Genomic DNA, 23,441 nt, shown 5'->3' on the forward strand with positions numbered 1-23,441 from the left:
GCCAATTCAATACTGTAAGAAATGTTAAGGGGCCTGCTGTAAAAAAAAGCAAAGAAAAAAAAGTCTAGAAAAAGAGAATTGTAGATTTAAAGAATAAAATGGCAATAAATAAGTACATGTTAATAATAACCTTAAATATAAATGGAATAAATGCTTCAATCAAAAGACATAAGGTAGCTTCATGGATAAGAAAACAGGGCCCGTACATATGGTGTCTACAAGAAACCCACCTCAGAACAAAAGATATACATAGACTGAAAGTGAAGGGATGGAAAAAAATTTTTCATGCAAATGGAAATGAAAAAAAAGCTGGGATAGCAATACTTATATCTGAGAAAATAGACTTTAAAACAAAGGCTTGCCAGACCTGTGGTGGCACAGTGGATAAAGTGTTGACCTGGAAATGCTGAGGTAGCCAGTTCGAAGCCCTGGGCTTGCCTGGTCAAGGCACATATGGGAGTTGATGCTTCCAACTCCTCCCCCCCTTCTGTCTCTCCTCTGTCTCTTCCTCTCCTCTCTAAAATAAATTAAAAAAATAAAAAAATAAAAAATAAAAAAATAAAACAAAGGCTCTAGTAAGGGATAAAGAAGGTCACTACATAATGATAGAAGTAGCAATTCAACAGGAGGATATAACCATTGTAAATATTTATGTGCCTAATATAGGAGCACCTAAATATATAAAGCAAATTTTGATGGGCATAAAGGGCAATACCAACAGCAATACTATAAAAGTAGGGGATTTTAATACCCCACTAACATCAATAGATAGATCCTCCAGACAGAAAATTAAGAAACAGCCACATTAAATGACACACTAGATCAACTAGATTTAATAGATATCTTCAGAACTTTTCAGCCCAAAGCAGCAGAATATATATTCTTTTCAAGTGTTCATGGTACATTCACTAGGATAGACCACATGTTAGGACACAAAACAAGTCTCAATAAATTTAAGAAGATTAAAATCATATCCAGCATCTTCTCTGATCACAATGGCATGAAACTAGTAACTAACTACAATAGAAAAACTAAAAGACATTCAAATACTTGGAGGCTAAATAGCATGTTATTAAATAACAAATGGGTTAACAATAAAATCAAGGAAGAAATCAAAATTTCCTTGAAACAAATGAACATGAACATATAACAAGTCAAAATTTATGGGGTCCTGAGTGGGAAGTTCATAGCATTACAGGCATACCTTAAGAAACAAGAAAAAGCTCAAATAAACAACTTAACCCTGCATCTAAAAGAACTAGAAAAGGAACAACAAATAAAGCCCAGAGGAAGTAGAAGGAAGGAAATAATAAAAAGCCCCCTCGCCCAAAAAATACAAAAGGTTCATAAAACCAACAGCTGGTTCTTTGAAAAGGTAAACAAGATTGACAAAACTTTAACCAGATTCATCAAGAAAAAAAAAAAGAGAGGTCTCAAATAAATAAAATTAGTAATAAAAAAGAAGTAACTGCTGACACCACAGAAATACAAAGGATTGTAAGAAAATACTATTAAGATCTATATGCCAAAAAATTGGACAACCTAGGTGAAATGGACATATTCTTAGAAACATATAATCTTCCAAAACTCAATCTGGAAGAATCAGAAAACCTAAACAGACCGATTACAACAAATGAAATTGAAACACTCATCAAAAAACTCCCAACAAACAAAAATTCTGGACCAGATGACTTCACAGGTGAATTTTACCAAACATTAAAAGAAGAACTAACACCTATCCTTCTCAAGCTATTTCAAAAAGTTCAAGAGCAGAGAAGATTTTCAAGCTCCTTTTATGAGGCAAGCATTATCCTCATTCCAAAACCAGGTAAAGACACTACAAAAAAAGAAAACTATAGACCAATATTCCTGATAAACATAGATTCTAAAATTTTCAACAAAATATTAACAAACCAGATCCAGCAATAAATTAAAAAAGTCATACATCATGATCAAGTGGGATTTATTCTGAGGAGGCAAGGCTGGTACAATATTCGCAAATCAATCAATGTGATTCATCACATAAACAAAAGGAAGGATAAAAATCACATGATTATATCAATAGATGCAGAAAATGATATGATAAAATCCAGCACCCATTTATGATCAAAACTTTCAGCAAAGTGGTTACAGGGAACATACCTCAACATAATAAAGGCCATCTATGACATACCAACAGCCAACATCATAGTTAATAGACAAAAATTAAAAGCAATCCCCTTAAGATTAGGAACAAGACAGGGGTGCCCCCTTTCACCACTCCTATTCAGCATAGTTCTGGAAGGACTAGCCGCAGCAATCAGACAAGAAGAAATAAAAGGCATCCAAATTGGAAAAGAAGAAGTAAAACTATCATTATTTGCTGATAACATGATACTGTACATAGAAAACTCTAAAGTCTCAGTCAAAAAACTACTAGACCTGATAAATGAATTTGGCAAGGTGGCAGGATATAAAATCAATATTCAGAAATCATGGCATTTTTATACACCAACAATAAACTGTCAGAAAGAGAAATTAAGGAAACAGTCCCCTTCACTATTGCAACAAAAACAAAAAAATAAAGTATCTAAGAGTAAATTTAACCAAGGAGGAAAAAGACTTGTACTCGGAAAATTATAAAACATTGATAAAAGAAACCAAGGAAGATACAAACAAGTGAAAGCATATATCGTGTTCAGGGACAGGGAGAATAAACATCATTTAAGTCTCTATATTACCCAAAGCAATCTATAGATTCGATGCTATTCCTATTAAAATACCAATGGCATACTTCAAGTATATAGAACAAATATACCAAAAATTTATATGGAACCAAAAAAAGACACAAATAGCCTCAGCAATCTTGAACATGAAGAATAAAGTGGTAGATATCACACGTCCTAATATCAAGTTATACTACAAGGCCATAATAATCAAAACAGCTTGGTACTGACATAAGAACAGGCATACAGATCAATGGAACAGAGCAGAGAACCCATAAATAAACCCACACCCTTATGGTCAGGTGATATTTGACAAAGGAGATAAGAGCATACAGTGAAGTAAAGACATTCTCTTTAATAAATGGTGTTGGGAAAATTGAACAGGTACATGCAAAAAAAATGAAACTAGACCACCAACTTATACCATTCACAAAAATAAACTCAAAATGGAAAAAAGTCTTAAAAGTAAGTTGTGAAACCATAAACATCTTGGAAATAAACATGGGCAGTAAATTCTCCGATATCTCTTGTAGCAATATTTTTGTAGATTTATCTCCATGGGCAAGTGAAATAAAGGACAAAATAAACAAATGGGACTATATGAAACTAAAAGGCTTTTGCACAGCAAAAGACACCATGAACAAAATTAAAAGACAACCCACACAAGGGGAAAACACATTCACCAATAAATCTGACAAGGTGTTAATAATCAAAATTTATAAAGAACTTTTAAAACTCAACACCAGGAAAGTAAACAATCCAATTAAAAAATGGGCAAAGGAACTGAATAGACACTTCTCCAAAGAGGACATACAGATAGCCAGTAGGCATATGAAAATATGTTCAATGTCACTAATCATCAGAGAAATGCAAATTAAAACTACAATGAGATACCACTTCACACATATCAGAATGGCACTCATTAACAAATCAACACACAATAAGTGCTGGTGAGGGTGTAGAGAACAGGGAACCCTCCTGCACTGCTGGTAGAAATGCAGACTTGTGCAGCCACTGTGGAAAACAATGTGGAATTCTCTCAAAAAATTAAAAATGAAACTGCCTTTTGACCCAGCTATCCCACTTTTAGGAATATATCCTAAGAATATCAAATCACTGATTCAAAAGAAGATATGCACCCCCATGTTTATTGAAGCATTATTTACAATAGCCAAGATCTGGAAACAGCCCAAGAGTCCATCAGTGGACGAGTGGATTAAAATGCTGTGGTACATATACACAATGAAATACTACACAGCCATGAAAAAGAAGGAAATCTTACCTTTTGCGATGGCATGGATGGAGTTGGAGATTATTATGTTAAGTAAAATAAGCCAGGCAGAGAAAGACAAATATCATATGATCTCACTTTTATGTGGAATCTAATGAACAAAAGTGAACTGAGGAACAGAATAGAGGCAGAGGCGGGATCACAGGGAGCAGAGAGACAGCTGTCAGAGGGAAGAGGGATGAGGGGACAGGATCAGAGAAGGTGAAGGGATTAGTGAAATTATATATACATAACACATAGATACAGATAACAGGACAGCAAATCCCAAAGGGAATGGGGGAGGGGCAGGAAATGAGGGACAAGGACATGCGGGTGAGGGAATTATATTGAGTGGGACACTTGAATTCATGTTAACACAATAAATTAAAATTAATAAAAAATTTTAAAAAAGGAATTCTATTCATTCCATTCATGTAGTATGGAAGCAGTAATGGTGAACATTGTTATCTGGTTTCTATCTTTAATTGTAATATTTCTAACTTTTCACCCCTAAATATATCATATTCTTATCAGATATAGGAGAGTCTATTTTATTAATACAGTATTTTGCTTATCAAAATAAATATGAATTGTATGCTATTCAACATATTTTGCAATGGTTGTTAGCTTTTTCTCTATTAATCAGATAATGTGATCAATCACATTAATAGGTTCTTGTGTTATTGAAGTACCCTTGCATTTTTTGGAAAAATTCTTTTTAATAATGATTTTATTTTCTTATACATTTTCTTGATTGCATTTGATATTTCATTTTTTATTTCAGCATTTGTGCCTAAAGTCAGAACAATCTATATGTTCATTTTCTCATCCACATTGAGTACCAAGGTTTCAACAACTTCGTGAAATATACCGAGAAAATTTTTTTTTCCTCTTGAAATGGTTACTTCTGAAACTCAATCACAGATTATTTCATAAAAGATTACAAATTCTTTATTTATTTAATATCTTCTCTTTACCTAGATTTGAACACACTTTTTTTTCTGATCTAGAACATTTTTTTGATACTTTATATCTTATAAAATCAGCATCATTAAGCTGAAGACAGAAAATCCAAAATTATCTCTAGGTACTTTTTTTATACTCCATTGCTAGAAATATACTGAAAGAACCATATGGACCAAAAAAAAATTTTTTTAACTAATGAAGTAAAAATATGAAAATCAAATTCCTATCATTTCATTACTAATATAAGAGTTAAAATGTAAGACACCATTACAATCTTTACTGAAAAGAAAAATGAGTTTTACTTTTGTGCAAATACTTTAACTGGGAAAGTAGATCATTTAAAATATACTAGAAAGTTGAAAATGTTCAGGTTACTACAACAGTTACTACTACCTTTTTTTTAAATTTTTTTTATTCTTTTTATTTTTTTTTTTTTTAGAGAGGAGAGGGAGAGACAGAGAGAGAGAAGGGGGGAGGAGCTGGAAGCATCAACTTCCATATGTGCCTTGACCAGGCAAGCCCAGGGTTTCGAACCAGCGACCTCAGCACTTCCAGGTCGACGCTTTATCCCACTGCGCCACCTCAGGTCAGGCACTACTACCTTTTTTAAAAAAGATTTTTTTAAAGACCATGAACAAAATACATATTTTTCCCATTAGCCTTTGAATTTGCAGGTACGCTGCTAGCAGTTAATGCTCACTGCAATCCTAGTGGAGGCAGCAGGTGGCAGCAGCTTCCACTCCAAAAACTAAGGGAAGTGGAGCAAGCCTGTAACAGCTGGAGGCCTCCCTTAGAAGCTAAACTAGGTCCTTTGTGTCTGTGTCTGTTCATTTTAAAAGTGGGGAAAAATGATATAATGAATAAAACCCACAAACGCTGATAAAACAAATACGATTTTTTTATGTCTACTTTACTTCTAGAATTAATAACAAACATAAAATAGACAGGTGTATGCTTTCTAGGACTTTTCTTCCCTTCACACCTCTTCTAATTTCATGCATTCTCTAAGTCTTGCTAAAAGCCTTCTCTTTCAGGGAAGATGGCCATACTTTTAGACTTTTGATACCATTTATTAAATGACAGTGGATAGTAATAATAATACCAGTAATAATCTGTTAATGGACAGACCAAAGAAAAATCTCAACCTTTTCACTTACTATTTGTGGAAACTTAACAAGTGATGTGACTACTCAGAGCTTACCTTTCTTAATGTATTAAAATTGTGATAATAATACTTAAGTTATTATGAAGACTGAGATAACATAAGATAGTTTCCAGAACATAACTAAGTACATCATTGATTAATTTTAGTTCATGTCCACCTAGCTCAGTAAAGTAGTGCCAAGTATGAATTTCCTTTGGGTAAGATGAGTCTGCAAGGTTTAGTTGGAGGAAAATAAAGGGCAGTGTTAATTAATTCAGAAAGAACACAGCATTATTAATTTTTTGTCTTCCTCAATAAGTATCTCAAATGATGAGTGCATAACAAATGTCTGTTGTCAAATTGATGAGTAAAATAAAATTACAAAATGAAGTAGTCAGTGGATATTTTACTTATGTGAAAATAGAGTCTTTCCAAGTATTTGTCATGTATTTTTAGAGGACTGTGATTAACAGATAACATGGATATTCCTGGGAAATTTATTTACAATTAAATGAGATTAATGAAAGCCCCTTATTATTTCTGACTTATATTCAATTTATATTGTGACAATATTCCTTGTTCTCAGATATGCTTATGCTATATTTGTTTACTAGTTCATTTAACTCTCTTTTAGACCAAAAACAGAAGATGCCTGGGTATTTGCAAAACCCAATGCCATTCAAGCCATTGGTGTCATGTCATTTGGTGAGTATTTGGTTCCAAAGGCACTTTCTCAATGTGGAGTCTTCTATACGGTGAAAAAGTGCTAGGTTTCGTATTTGTGTCTGGAAAACAGATGTCCTAAGTTTTAGACATCCTATGAGCAGCATATGATCTAGTTTGTGCCCATATAAAATTAGGCTCAAACTTTTCTCACTCATCACTAAAATTTGCTTCCATTTGGACAAGTTTCTTGCTCATGCAAAACACTCATTAAAGTCACTTTATTTCTTAACTTAAAAATCTAGCAAATGTTATGGACTTCCTCAAAATCTTGCACACAAAGTATTAGGAATTGACCAGATGTTTAAATCTACTCTGTTACTTCCCAGATTGGAGAAGAATCCATGGACTAAAAACATAGTGTTGTTTATATTCCCCTTAAGATTGGAAAGGCCACTAGGAAGTGGAAAATGGGAACGAAAATTGAATAGGCCTGGTTTATATCACCAGTGACATGAAGAAACTACACAGCCTAATGTGAATGAAATTTCTCATTCCCCAAGCTTTTAGAAAGATTATATTTTGACATATCTCATAAATTAGTATATTTGAACTTCAGTTCCTTAACCTTCCAAAGTAGCATACATCTGTGAATTTTCAGAAGTAAAAGGAGAACAATGATGTTTGCTTCAATAATACCTTTTTCTTTCTTTTTTTCAGCATTTATTTGTCACCATAACTGCTTCTTAGTTTATGGTTCTTTGGAAGAACCTACAGTAGCTAAGTGGTCCCGCATCATTCACATGTCCACGACGGTCTCTGTATTTATCAGTATTCTCTTTGCTACGTGTGGATACTTGATGTTCACCGGCTTCACCCAAGGTGAAATGAGAGGAGCGGTCTTCCTGTGAGTTGGTACTCACATGCATGGAACGGTGCTATCACAATACCCAGTGTTCCACTTCAGAGTACACTACCTTTTCAATGCATTTTTTCCTCTACTTCCCTACTGTTTCTGTTTCTTAATTTTCTTCTTCTAAAATGTCTAAGCCTCTGTAGCCCATACACTCTACTTCCATGCTTTCCCTACAGAACACATGGATTCTGGCTTCTTTCTCCTCTACTCCACTGCAACTTTATTTCCCAAAACAGCAATACCCTCCCACTCTTCCAAGCTAATAGTTTTCTTGTTTCTGATTCTCATGGGCCTCTCTAGATTACTTAATAATACTGAACAGGCCCTGGCCAGTTGGCTCAGTGGTAGAGCATCGGCCTGGCATGCAGGAGTCCCGGGTTCGATTCCCAGCCAGGGCACACAGGAGAGGCGCCCATCTGCTTCTCCACCCCTCCCCTTCTCCTTCCTCTCTGTCTCTCTCTTCCCTTCCTGCAGCCAAGGCTCCATCAGAGCAAAAAGTTGGCCCGGGCACTGAGGATGGCTCTGTGGCCTCTGCCTCAGGCACTAGAATGGCTCTGGTTGCAACAGAGTGACACCCCAGATGGGCAGAGCATCGTCCCCTAGGATATGCTGGGTGGATCCCAGTCAGGTGCATGTGGGAGTCTGTCTGACTGCCTTCCCGTTTCCAACTTCAGAAAAATACAAAAAAAAAAAAAAAAAAAAAGACTAAGAAAAAAAAATACTGAACATTCTTTCTTTCCTCCCATAGAGAAAAGAGCACTACCGTGCCATCCTTGACTCTGTTACATATTTTTTCCTCTCTGAGTAATTCATCTTTGCTTTCTCCTACCTCCTCTCTCCCCCCATTAACTGGCTCAAGCAAATTGCCTTTTTTTCCTCTTAAAAAATTCTCTGTAGATTTTCCTTATTTTAACTAGTTCAGACCTTTTTTTTTTATTTTTCATCTCCAGTCCCATATCTGCTGGATATATCCACTTAGTTGTCCCATTCCTGCCTTAAACACAAAACATCATTATTCCCACAAAACCAGCTCCTCCCCTCCCCCTGGCCTCACCCCACTGCCCCACACCAAACTTTCTTCTCTTTCCTTCTATTCACCCAGCCCACACGCCCCAACAACTCAGTGGTCATCTTTTCACTTTGACCTTCACATTCACTCATCTATGTATTGATAGTATAATATTCAATGGATTCTGAGGCTACTAAATGCTATGATTCATGCATCTCACAGATTTTACAGGCCTGTTATCTCACTTGACCTTTACACAACCCTGTGAAGGTAAGTGGAATAACTAGCTTTAGCCCCTCCTTAAAATTTACAAAGAGAAGTACTAGCACAAGCTGGCTGGGGACAGAGTAGAAAACAAGTCTGACTTCCAGTCCAATTTTAATTTCATTCTTTCTTGCTGCTTATCCCATTTGGTCAAGTATTGCCCATTAAAAGCTCTCTTAGTCTCCAACTGCTCTTGAATTTAGTTTTCTGATGATGCTATAAGCTGGGTGGATGATGCATTGTTTCAAAGAGAGGTTACAAATACCTATGGTTATAGGCAGATATTTCTCAAGAAATAAAGATGGCTTCAATAGACAGTGATTAACATAATTCCAATGCAGTAAAAATATACTACACATGTGCATCATTACAGTGCAGTAATGAAGTACCTTGAAAATCTTGATAGGAATTGTGTTTCAAACTATTGCCATGTATCACTTTTTTTTTTTTGCTTTAGGCTCCAGTCTGTACAAAACTTGGTTTTTAAATGCCTTGTCTGTAAAACATAAACCCTTTCTCCAGGCACACCTTCCTGGTGTTTTTTTTTTTTGTTTTTTTTTCAGTGGTAATCTCTCAGATATAATTAAATCATTGTATAACAAAGCTGACAGGTTGGTTTGAGCTTTGTTTCTGTTTTTTTCCTAACTCTAATTCCCTGAAATACACTTAGGCTCAAACTAGAATAAGCTGACGTTGTTTCTTCAGGCCATTTCACCGTAGGCAAATCTGGTCTTGTTTGTGCACACTGCTTTCTTCTTTTCTTCTCCTTTTCAGGAGATTAATTCCAGTTTGTGAGGAGGCAGTAAGAACTCTAGATTGTTCTTGACATTTCCAGTGACTTTTGAATAGGTGTCAGGCTCATTTTTTAGTGGAGGTTAGTAAAGGGGAGCTTCTGTCCTTTTTTTCTTAGAGTGCTGGAACCTTTTCAATCAACCTTGAAACAAGTCTCTGCCACTACTGCTTTGTGGTATAATCCCCTGCTGCCCCAAAGGGACACTAGAAAGCAATATACATTTGTTCTATTTGATGGTGGAAGGAGAGATGAGTCACTTAAAATAAGTCTTAGGAAGAGGCAGGTCATTTAGCTTTTTAATGAAAGTACAAAAGTATTGTTTTCTTTTTCAACAATGTAGTAGTGTGTGATTCTGACCTAATTTTCTATTTAGTCTAATGAAAACTGTGATCAAAATTTAGAACATAAGCCTGTTATCTTTAGGAAATAAACAGACCAAAATATTTTTTGTTTCAGCGTTGGAAAAATTATTTTGCTGACATATCCTCTGTGCCCTCATTAGATCTTATATTTCTTCATAGGTGTCTGGGGAAATAATCTCTAAATAAGAACTGGTTTAAGGTATCATTTAGTTTGGAACTAATGAAATATAATGCTCTTCCATATTTTCATAGTTCTGAATCAGTGCATTTACACTTGGGTTCATCAGACACCATGAAAGATAATGTACATTTGGAATTCCTGCTGTAGCCCTGAGTTTGTGATTAAACCCTGTAGTGTGATACACAGGAAATTCAGCTCCCCAGATGCAATGGTCCACTCTTCCTTTCAGGATTGTCCTCAGTCTATGAATAGCATTTCAAAAGAAAATTTGTTTATTTTAACAGATCCCTTTTAAAAAAATAATGAAGTCATTTACTTACCAGAAACAAAGACCAGAAGCAAGTTTATAAAACCAATGCACAAGAATTTAGGGAGTTAGTTCTGGTGAAAGAAGACAATAAGTAAAAGTACTTTTCAGAAGTCAATATAAATTTAAGCAAATCTACCAAAGCTAACAATGAGTATAAGAGAAAAACTGTTAGTAATGAATTCATCTTGAAGCGGTCAGTGCATGTCCTAGTTTTAATATCAGTCAAGGATTATATAGTTATTAAATTCAAAAACATGTTTAGATTTAGCAATCTAGTCTATTAAAATAAAATGAAGTTTATGCAGCTTCATTCAGGTAATAAATATCCACTATCTCATTTATTAGATATTTATGTCAATATATAGTATCTGTTAAACAAATCTATTTTATGTCACTCTCTAGGAGACTTATTTGAAAATTACTGCAGAAATGATGACCTAGTAACATTTGGAAGGTTTTGTTATGGAGTCACTGTCATTTTGACATACCCAATAGAATGCTTTGTGACCAGAGAGGTAAGCACAATTCCTTTCCAACACTTTATCTAGGGGATCTCTCTACTACATTTAATTTAGCAAAGATTGTAAATAAATCAAATCTGCAAATTCCCAAGTGTATGACAAGTAATATAATTTAAAAACTTTTTGTTTTCAATCAGTTTAAAGATAAATTTATATTCAGTGTTTACAAGATTTTTTTCTAAAGTTACATTTGGTTTAGTTTATATAAACATAAGTACAAATATTTATACAACTGCATTCCAAAATGAATGCCAGCCTTTAATAGAGGAGCCAAACTAAGGTTTTTTTATTAAAAAAAATTCTGACAAAGAAATTAAGTATTAGGGTTTAACACATATTTTACAAAATGTCTTTCTGCTAAGATATTTTTTAAGTCAACATGTATCTAAGTCACCAAAAGATTCTAATCGGTTCTGTTAAAACTAAAATGTTTTATTTTCCATGGAAAACCAAAATTTCATTTGAACCACTTGTTTTATATATATATATTTCATTTCTATATGTAAGTATATTTATTATTTGTATTTTATACCAAATACCATGCAAAATAATATAAATAGATAGTATTTCATATATATGTATATATATTACATATATATAATACACAATCACACACACATATATATTTCACTTTCAAGTCAATTCCAAGTTATGTTACATAGTTCACCTCAATTTGTGGAGGAAAATTAGGTGAGAGAGAACTAATCTTTTTGTGTAAAATAAGATAATGTGACTTGTCTGGGGTCTTTTACTCAATTTAACTAACTGTACCAATTAGCAAAAAAAACCCACAATCTTGCTTTACAGTGGTTCTTTCAGGAACCACACTGAAAAAGGATTAGTCTTAGGATCTATTCCTAGAGACTATTTACACAGTGCACCATGTGAATAGCTCTAACGTGTCAAGTGAGCTGCCTACACTAACTCATGGGCAAGCTTCTAGAGGCAAGTCAGTGCTTACCTTTCGCCAATTCTGGGAATAAAGAAATGCACAGGGAAATAGAAAGGAAATGTTCAACACTATGTATGTCCTTTACAATTAGCACTTGTCCTCATAAATATGTAACTCACTGATCAGTTCTCCACCTTGAATATATGAGAGACCTAGACTGAACTTTATTTAATGTACTTTTTTTTAAAATCTAAGAGCCTTTAAAGATTTGCTAACTAATGTTGTATGCAAGAAATGATTTTATTTTAGCTTCTTCCCAGAACTTTAGGTTCAAATCTGCTCTCTAGATGAGCATTCCCAGATGGCGCATTCTCATATGGTTTCTGGTGAACTGTTTGTGGACAGTCTGAGGCGCTTCACCTGCACAGCTGTGTCTCCACTACTAAGAGCTTATATTTACTTTCTAGCTGCCATGACAGGAAGACGGAACTAAATCAAGATCTCCGCCATTATAGCAATTACTAAGCAGAGGAAGCTTGTATATATACCTCACCCATTCACTTCCTTTCTCTTTTTCTTCTACACACACACACACACACACACACACACACACACGTCATAAACATAATCAAAGCCATTTCTATTAATAAGTAAAGTAGCCAGCCACATACAAGTGTGCCCAAAAGCCTATTTCACTACTAATTTTTCACTATTACAATTCTATCTTAGAGGCCTTTATAAGAATAAATTTTAAATAAGATAATATTTGGAAAGACGTTATTAATTGTAAAACCATAAATGAGTACAATTTATTAGTATCCACATTAAATTATTAGCAGAATTACGTTGGTATTTGGCTATGGGGAATGTTACTTATTTAGGATTGTTCCTTATCATGGCTTGCAGAGGTCCCCAAACTTTTTACACAGGGGGCCAGTTCACTGTCCCTCAGACCGTTGGAGGGTCACCACATACAGTGCTCCTCTCACTGACCACCAATGAAAGAGGTGCCCCTTCTGGGAGTGCAGGCGGGGGGGGGGGGGGCGGATAAATGGCCTCAGGGGGCCACATGCGGCCCGCGGGCTGTAGTTTGGGGACGCTTGGAAGTTGGCTTTGCTAAGGTCCCTCAGTCCTTTCCAGCTCTTGCCTCATGGTTTTTTTGTAGTCACCACTCTGTTCACACTGTCTCATCCTTATCCTTCATAGGTAAAAACTATTCCTGTTTTTATCTTTTTGCTCTTTTTTACACATTTGCCTCAGTTTGTAAATCCTATCCATTTTTTGAGCCTCACTTCAAGCCAATGGAGGACAGGCACATTTCAGGAATGATGTCAAGCTGATTACTTTAACAGAGACAAATAAAGCTCCTTCTAGTTCTAAATTCTATTTGATTTTTTTATCCTGTCATAAATTGATTACTATTTGTTTCATTAGATTGGTTAGATCTCTGCAATTAGAATGCTAATTTCTGAGAATAGGAATTTTTCTCTTTACCAATTGTATCACATTGTAGAAAATATTAGGTAGCTGTTGACTGATTTCTAATATGAGTATCTGTGGAAAATGATGATCAACTTTTCTCCATTTTTGTTAAGTAAAGGCAAGATACAATAGATTTAACTTCTATCAAATAAGATTTAGATTACATAAAACATTTCCTGTTAGTAGAATATATCATACAGCCATTATTAAAACAAATTATGGTTACTATTTTCTTAGAGGTCATTCAAATAATCTAAATAGCATCTGTGGTTTGTCTTAGTGGTAATTTTGATAGACTCAAAGAAGAAGGATAGGTAATTTCCAAAGGTCTCTTGTACACTTGAGAAATACATTTATTCACACATTAATATGCTATGTGCTGTCTGTCTAATAGTTGAACAAAGAATATTAGTTATTGGTGTATGTCTCTGTATAAACACTTTGGAAAAAGTGGAACATTCATATGGCTTAAAGTTAGATTGGTAGCATTTTATGCAGTCCTAAGGGCAACAATATGAAATACTCTCTTAGTACATCCTGCACGTGTCTGAGAATCCCTTTCTAAATAATCTATTTATTTGGCAGGTGATTGCCAACGTGTTTTTTGGTGGAAATCTTTCATCAGTTTTCCACATAATCATAACCGTGGTTATCATTACCACAGTCACGCTCGTGTCATTGCTGATTGATTGCCTTGGAATAGTTTTAGAACTCAATGTAAGTACATTTAAAGGTTTACACCTTCCATTTTAACATTCCTTTAAAACTGATGTTTACATTTAACATAAGATGTAAGGTGTCACTTTTTGAAGTCGATTTAAAATGTGTTTGGTTTTTTGTTTGTTTGTTTGTTTATATTTTTCTGAAGTTGGAAACAAGGAGGCAGTCAGACTCCCGCATGCGCCCGACCAGGATCCACCCGGCATGCCCACCAGGGGGTGATGCTCTGCCCATCTGGGGCGTTGCTCTATTGCAACCAGGGCCATTCTAGCGCCTGAGGCAGAGGTCATGGAGCCATCCTCAGCGCCTGGGCCAACTTTGCTCCAATGGAGCCTTGGCTGCGGGAGGGGAAGAGAGAGACAGAGAGGAAGGAGAGGGGGAGGGGTGGAGAAGCAGATGGGCGCCTCTCCTGTGTGCCCTGGCCGGGAATTGAACCCGGGACTCCTGCACGCCAGGCCGACACTCTACCACTGAGCCAACTGGCCAGGGCAAAATGTGTTTGTTATAGCCCTGGCCAGATAGCTTGGATGGTTAGAGCATGGTCTCAATAGGCAAAGGTTGCGGGTTTAGTCCCTGGTCAGGGAACATACAAACACAGATCAGTGTTTCTCTTTTTCTCTGTCTCTATCTCCCTTTCTTTCTAAAATCAATAAGTAAATTTTTAAAAATGTGTTCCTTTTTTTAAGATTTTATTTATTCATTTTAGAGAGGGGAGAGAGATAAAGGGACAGAGAAAGGGGGGAGGAGCAGGAAGCATCAACTCCCAGATGTGCCTTGACCAGGTAAGCTCAGAGTTTTGAACCGGCGACCTCAGATTCCACGTATATTCCCTACCCACTGTACCACCGCAGGTCAGGCCAAAAATGTGTTTCTTAGAGTAACTATTTATGATGTTAATATTATGCACATCATGGTACTATATATTTTTAAAGCAGTGGTTCTCCAATTGAGGAAATCTTTCCCCACCTTCCCCATGGGACATTTAGCGATGTCTAAGAGACATTTTCGGTTGTCACAACTAGGTAGGTAAGTGCCACTGGCATCTAGAGGGTAGTGACCAGGGATGCTGCTAAGCATCCCACAATGCTGAAGACTGCCCCCTTGACAAAGAATTATCCAACCCAAAATGTCAAAAGTGCTGAGCTTGAGACACCCTGCTTTACAGCAATATTTTACATTTTGTTTTTATAATACTTAGACAGTACTAAAAAAATAACTATAAATTAATGCATCTGGAATTTCCTGGCAAAGTAAAAATAAGCCTAGAGAGATTCGTTAAAAGCTGTGAATGGAGAGAGTGATATCCACACCCTACATTCACTAACAATGGCCCATGTTCTTTTTTTTAATTTTTGAATTAAATTTATTGGGGTGACATTGTTCAATAAAATTATACAAGTTTCCGATCTATAATTCTATAATGCCTCATCTGTATATTGCATTGTGTATTTATCTCAAGTCCGCCCATCACTATCTCCCCCCCCATTCACATTCCTCCCCCTTCCCCTCTTGCAATCCCCCTTGTATTGTCTGTGTCTATAAGTTTTCTTTCTTGTTTAATGTCTTTGCTTTTTTTACCCAGCCTCCTAACTCCCATCCCCTCTGAAAGCTATTAATCTATTCTCAGTATCTGTGAGTCTGTTTCTATTTTATTTGTTAGTTTATTTGTTCATTGGATTTAACATATAAGTGAAATCATATGGTACATGCCTTTCTTTGCCTGGCTTATTTCACTTAGCACAATTCTCTCCAGTTTCATCCATGCTGTTGCAAAAGGCAAGATTTCCTTCTTTTTATAGACTGCTTTCCACAGTGGCTATACCAATCTGCATTCCTACTAACAGTGCATAAGGCTTCCATTTTTCTCACATCCTCACCAACACTTGTGGTTTGCTGATTTATGGATGATAGTTATTCTGACAGGTGGGAGATGATATCAAACCATACTATAAGGCCACAGAAATCAAAACAGCATGTCACTGGCATAGTAACAGACATATAGATCAATAAAACAAAATAGGGAGCCCAAAAATAAACCTACATTTTTATAGTCAATTAATATTTGACAAAGAAGGCAAGAAAATACAATGGGATAAAGCTAGGAATGCAATGGAATAAAATATTAGGAATATTGGACAGATATGTACAAAAAATGAAACTGGACCACCTTCTTATACAATACACAAAAATAAACTCAAAATGAATTACGACTTTTTTTCATTTTTAGTGAGAGAGAAAGGAAGAACGAGAGAGAGATTGGAAGGGAGAAAATGAGAAGTATCAACTCATAGCTGTGGCACCTTAGTTGTTCATTGATTGCTTCTCATATGTGCCTTGACAGGGGGGTTCCATTTGAGCCAGTGACCCCTTGCTCAAGCCAGTATCCTTGGGTTCAAGCCAGTGACCATGGGATCATATCAATGATCCCACATTCAAGCCAGCGATCTTGGAGTTTTGAATTTGGGATCTCATCATCCCAGGTTAGCACTCTAGCCACTGTGAAACCACTAGGTAGGCTGAGTTAAAGAATTAAATGTTAGACTTGAAACCATAAAAAATTCTAGAAGGAAGCATAGGCAGTAAAATCTTGAACATATCTCGTAGCAATATTTTTTCTGACATACTACCTCAGGCAAGAGAAATAAAAATAAATAAACAAGTGGGACAACATTGAACTAAAAAGTTTTGCACACCAAAGGAAACAATCAACAAAATGAAAAGACAACCACTGATTGGGAGAATATATTCACCAATACATCTGATAAAGGCTTAATATCTAAAACTTAAAAGGAACTTATAAAACTCAACACCTAAAAACAATTCAATTAAGAAATGGGCAAAGGGGCCCTGGCCGGTTGGCTCAGCAGTAGAGCGTCGGCCTGGCATGCGGGGGACCCGGGTTCGATTCCCGGCCAGGGCACATAGGAGGAGCGCCCATTTGCTTCTCCACCCCCACCCCCTCCTTCCTCTCTGTCTCTCTCTTCCCCTCCTGCAGCCAAGGCTCCATTGGAGCAAGGATGGCCCGGGCGCTGGGGATGGCCCCTTGGCCTCTGCCCCAGGCGCTAGAGGGGCTCTGGTCGCAGCAGAGAGACGCCCTCGAGGGGCAGAGCATCGGCCCCTGGTGGGCAGAGCCTCGCCCCTAGTGGGCGTGCTGGGTGGATCCCGGTCGGGCGCATGCGGGAGTCTGACTGTCTCTCCCCATTTCCAGCTTCAGAAAAATACAAAAAATACAAAAAAAAAAGAAATGGGCAAAGGACCTGAATAGACACTTCTCCAAAGAAGACATGCAGTTGGCTAATAGACATATGAAAAGATGCTCAGTGTCACTAATCATCAGAGAAATACCAATTAAAACTACAATAAGAGCCTGCCCAGGGGGTGGCATGTCGGACTGGGACACAGAAGACTCGGGTTCAAAACTCTGAGGTCTCTGGCTTGAGTGCGGGCTCATCTGGCTTGAGCTCAGGCTCACCAGCTTTAGTGCAGGGTCAATGGCTTGAGTGTGGGATCATAGACATAACCTCATGGTCATTGGCTTGAGCCCACAGGTCACTGGCTTGAGCAAGGGGTCACTCTGCTCTGCTGTAGCCCCCCCCCCCCCAGTCAAAGCATATATGAGAAAGCAGTCAATGAACAACAAAGGAGCTGCAACAAAGAAATGGATGCTTCTCATCTCCCTTCTTGCCTGTCTGTCCCTATCTGTCCCTCTCTCTGTCTCTTTCTGTCTCTGTCACACACAAAAAAAGAGAAAAAAATCTACAATGAGATATCACCATTTTTTTAAAACATTTTTTCTCTTTCTAGAACTACTTTCCCTTGTTATCTATCTCTATAACCACCTTCCAAATTTAGGTACTTAATTATATCACATCTGATTTAATACTGGCTTTTTGCTTCAACTAAGAACTATTTAAGTTTCTCTCCCAATTTATCACAATCTTCCTTAAAAATCTCCATTTTCTCACCAGAACAAGTGTAAAATCTGTTGCTTCTGCAATCTGACCCTATACCTTCCATGGGAAGTTATTTACCCTACCGTTTATTCCAAATCTATCCTCGTATCTAGTCAATCTTATTTTTTGGCCTATGAGTAAGTCATATTAATTCTTTTACTCCTTGGCTTATGTTTATTCTTTTCTACAACTATTAAGGTAATAACTTGGTTTATGTATTATTTTGTAGCATGCACTGTTTAGACTGCCCACAGCTTTCCCTTCCTACCAAGTTATAAACTCTTTGAAGACAAGGATGAAGTTAGTGCCTCCTTTAGCTCCACAGTATCTGGCACAGTGCTAGGAACACAGTGCTCTAATTACTGCATGGATGATTGCCCCTGGGGGTCACAGTTCAGGAACTATTTCTGTAAATGCTCCAGGACATAAGAGACATTCTTTAGTGTAGCACCAGGAAATTAAGTGTTACAAAAAAGAAACAGTAATCTTTCAACTACACCGGGGAGATGATCAACATGATTGTCAGTTCTGTTATTTCTTAACTTTTGAAATGTCTCACATTTTTTTTGAGATATTGTAAGATTTCGATATAAGAGAAAATATGTTCATCAACTGTCTGACCACTCACAGCATCTTGATAGCCTAACAATTATTTATTCCTTTAAGTTCACCAAGCCATATATCTATAGCTTATTCTTCACTTGCAAAACTAAATTGTAAGCATAATCCATTAAATTTCCTCTACTGTAATTATTTTGAAGAATTTTTGTAGTTAAGACAGAAACCTGGTACTGTGTTCAGAGAATATTTGACATGAAGTAGAAATCTGAGCTAGCTGTAGAGGACTATTTTTAAAATTTTTAAATGGGATTCTAGATCCTTAGAGTTTTAAAAACTTGGTTATATAGACATTTATAAAATACGATTAAAGAAGAGTCTTTAATCATGTGTTATGATCTACTAATCCAAGACCATTACACTAGTTTTAAAGCAGCTTGTAGGTTAATAAAATCTATGATCTTCTTTCTCTTTCGGAGGACCTGAGCATATGTTTTCCCAATCAAAAATCTTTTGTTGTGCACAATAACATATTCAGGTCTTCACTCAACTCCCTTTTGTGTGGGCATTTAACATGTTAATAAAGTCACATCAAGCATCATTTCTGTTAGTAACTAATGCAGGCTGGATCATGCAACACTAAAGCCTTCTGTGTTCCACTTTAGAATGACAATGTGAGCTAACATGTGCCAAGGGTTTTGCATGCACTGTCTTCTTTAATCTACATTAGTTTTACAGATGAAGAACCAAGGCACAAAGGGATTAAATAGGTCACACTAGTTTTAAGAGGCGGAATCAAGATTTGAACACGGGCTTTCACATCCTGTAGCCTACATTTTTAATAATTATGCTAATCTGAGGTTTCCTAAGCATAGGCTTTAAATTATTTAAATTAAGTATGTTCATTTATCATTTTTTAAATTCAAACCTAGGCATTGACTTAATCTGACTTAACAGCAGGTGCACTGGGTGTGCACCCTGGGCCCCGACTTCTGAGGGCCTCGCAAAACCCCAACTTTACATTTTTTTCTAATATAAGGGTCCCAATATTTTCTTCTGTGCCCAGGGCCTCAAAGGACCTTAATCTACCTCTGCCTGTAGGAGTAACCCATAATATTTATAGATATTAATAATGGGTTAAAATATATACCATGAGATGAAATATATAAAATGAAACTAAAAGTTTTTTTTATCTAAAATAATAATTCTTAATATATTTTATCTTGGTTGATAATTGTACTTTAGGAATTCTTTTCTATTGTAGCTTCTGAATCCTAAGTAGAATAATGATCTTCACAGGTGAGATGTATAATAGAATCAGACTTTCAATTTGCAAAATTAGGAAAATACTGTTACTTAGTATAACAATCCTTGAACTATAAGATCAATTATTCAAGGTTATATTAGTTATTTAATAAAAAGCAAAAAAAGAAATTCTATTAGAACTTAGCTTCCCTTTTATTTCTTTGTTTTCATGGCAGTAGACAATGACATGTTTTTCCAAAGCAAACACACTCTCAACTTTAAAGGTTTCATTTTAGAAGCAAATAAATCTAAGTCCCATTCTTGGTAGCATCTCACACTGATGTTGCTGTTTGAGAAAAGAGGCATCTGTGTTAATTGGGCCCTGTGGGTTTCTACTTGCAGCAGTACACAAAGAGAAAACATGAAGCAGCTGGTGCCTGTGGCCAGAGTAACCAGCCCAACACATAATGTGTGCAGCTTACAATGAAGGAAAAAAGTCAGCTGGTTACCCAGTGAGAGCCCAGATATAGACATATTCAATACAATCATCAGGGTGAGCAAGCCATGGTCAAAGCTGCCAAAGCCCTCCCAAGCTAGGGTATTTTTTTTTTGAGGTACAGGAAAATTTAATGAGTCCAGATTGATTGCAAAGTAAAAAATTTAAAGACACATAAGCATTATTTTATGTAGTTTTCAGCATCGTTGAATCATCTGAGAGATTTCTATTCAGATAGAAGAATTCAGATACTTTTCTATTCTGTATTGCCAGTGAAAAAGTTTAACACCTTCTGTTATTTGCAAAATGCCCTGGCATCAATAGTGTTCTTAAGAAAGGATAGTGCTGTCCTGGATTTATAAATAAGGCTATATTTTATTATTCTTTAATAAACAGTTATGGCATTTATGTCCTGTCAAGGAATTTCAGAAATTCTTCCAAAGCCAGTGGTGTATCCTCAAGCACAGCTGTATGAAATAGATCAAATAAGCTGGACTTCTTTATAAGAATTACAGCAGATGAAACTGCTCCATCATTTTACACTTGCTCTTGGATCCTCACAACAACCTCTAGCTATACTGAGCTTTCAAATATTAAGAAAGTAACTGCTACCTGGACAAGATACCCAACTGGATTTCTTCCAGTACAAACATCAGCTGTATAGTTTTCCCGCTAATTGCTACTTTCTCAACTCTTACGAATCGTGGCATAAACAGAACAGTCATTGCTTTGCACTGCCCAGCAAGTGAGGTTTGGAGCAGTACCAAAATGCTAACTGATGACAGCTTCTTAGCAGCAGCTGGTGACAGTTTTCACTCTGATAGCACTTTCACACTCCACAATCCCAGATGAATAACAGTTTGTTCCTACAAAGGTAAAAGACTTTCTCCATATACACTTTTGTATGTATATATATAAATTTATGTTTTAATTAGCTTTTTGTTTTGAAAAAGTATTTCCAAGACATTGAAGAGTAATAATTATTATAAACAGATTGAGTCATCCAGGATTTCTTATAATTTGAAAAGCAATGTCAGTCTCAAGTGTCATGGTAGAGCTCAAAGAATCCACAGTTCATTTAATTCTAGTCATATGAAAACTAATCCTCTATGCATTGTGTCCTGTGTAGGTATTTATTTGTGTTAGGTGCTATGAGTAGCAAAGTTATATTGTCCATATACTTTAAATTAGAATACAAATTTGGTACCTCTTAGTAGGTTCTCATTCTTATATCTCTAACTGTAGAAATATTTATCATGAAGTGTGGTCAGTCCTATTCTTCCCCAAATTTGTAGATGCCTCCTGGCTAGTCTGATTTGATAACTCATTCCCCTTCATTGCCATTTCTTTGTCCATTTGCTGTTTTTGTAAAAAAGAAAAACATTAATATATTTTTAGCCTTGCCTGTGGTAGCACAGTGGATAGATCACTGACTTGGAATGCCGAGGTCACTGGTTCAAAATGATGGACTTACCTGTTCAAGGCACATATGATAAGCAACCAGTGAACAACTAAAATAAAGCAGCTATGAGTTGATACTTGTTGCTCCCCCATTCTGTAAAATCAATAAATAAAATCTTTTAAAAAATGAATATATTTTTGGAATAATAGTAGTAATATTTCTGGTATGAGGATAGTATTTATTATGAAACTTAGTAATTTTGGTAAATGGTAATTTGAGAAAATATTTCTTTTAAAACTATTTTTAAGGCACGGTGTGTTGTTTTACATCATCCAACTTCAAAATCAGTTTTCTATGATTTTACCAAATTACCAATGTTGGGTCAAAGGCTTTCAGATATTTTTGAAAAATTTTAAATTTACCAAAATGATTTGTCAAAAAGCTTTCAAAGCATAGATGATAGGTGTATAAGTTTTCATTATACTTTCTTTTCTATTTTTCTGTATATTTACAAATTTCATAAAACTTTTTTAAAATATAGCAAAACATGGCCTGACCGGATGGTAGCGCAGTGGACAGAGCGTTGACCTGGGACACTGAGGACCCAGGTTTGAAACCTTGAGGTCACTGGCTTGAGTGTGGGATCATAGACATGTCCCCGTGGTCACTGGCTTGAACCCAAAGTTCACTGGCTTGAGGCCCAAAGGTCATTGGCTTGAGGCTCAAGGGTCACTGGCTTGAAGCCCAAGGTCGCTGGCTTGACCAAGGGTTCACTGGCTTAGCTGGACATATATCAGCACCCCCCCATCCAGACACGTATGAGAAACAATCAATGAACAACTAAAGTACCACAACTATGAATCAATACTTCTCATCTCTCTTTCTTCCTTTTTGTCTCTCTTTCTCTAAAATAATAAAATAAAATATAGCAAAACATGAATTTTATGTAAAGTTTGCTTTTAATTCTAAACCAATATCACATTTGCTATTGAGTATATGTTATAAAAACAAAAACGTATTTTATGGCTTAAAAGAATATTGTTAGTCATGCAATTATATTTTATGAATATGTATTATATAAGGTCTACCAGAAAGTTCTGTCCGTTTCTATCACAACAAGTTTCGACACGTAAGCCCATGTTTATTTGGCACATGTGTGCCTCTCTAATACTATCACTTAATGTATACATACTGACATAGCAAATTAACTAAAACAAAGTTGATTCACGTTAGTCTTATGTGTGAAGCGATAGTGTACCATGGCTACTGATAAAGTTCATTTACGCCACTGTATTGTATACATATTTCAACAAGGAAGAAATGCTACAGAAGCATGTAGAAATTTATTGAAAGTGTTTGGTGAAGGAATAATACCGACTATCACTTGTTTTTGTCCTTACAAAATTTTTTGAAGGGCAAAAAATTCAAAAATGAAGAATATATCAAACAAGCACTGGTTCAATTTTTCACATCAAAAGATAAAACATTTTTCAAAAACGGGATATACAAATTGCCCTCACGCTGGCAAGAAATCATTAATAATAATGGCAATTATATTATTTAATAAAGTTTATTGACGGTAAGAAAAA

The 23,441-nt window shown here is 36.0% G+C and overlaps 1 protein-coding gene across 2 annotated transcripts in view; it reads left to right on the forward strand.

Moving 5' to 3' along the window:
- The window catches only part of SLC38A11 (solute carrier family 38 member 11), a 70,768-nt gene that overhangs the window by 44,770 nt on the left and 2,557 nt on the right, over nt 1-23,441 (forward strand). For both annotated transcript variants that reach the window (XM_066280301.1, XM_066280302.1), the window contains 4 exons: nt 6,720-6,790; nt 7,469-7,630; nt 10,986-11,098; nt 14,064-14,195. In XM_066280301.1, the coding sequence (XP_066136398.1) occupies nt 6,720-6,790; nt 7,469-7,630; nt 10,986-11,098; nt 14,064-14,195 (478 nt within the window). The remainder of the gene's footprint in view (nt 1-6,719; nt 6,791-7,468; nt 7,631-10,985; nt 11,099-14,063; nt 14,196-23,441) is intronic.

This window comes from Saccopteryx bilineata, chromosome 5 (genome assembly GCF_036850765.1).
Source record: "Saccopteryx bilineata isolate mSacBil1 chromosome 5, mSacBil1_pri_phased_curated, whole genome shotgun sequence".
Lineage (NCBI taxonomy): Eukaryota > Metazoa > Chordata > Mammalia > Chiroptera > Emballonuridae > Saccopteryx > Saccopteryx bilineata.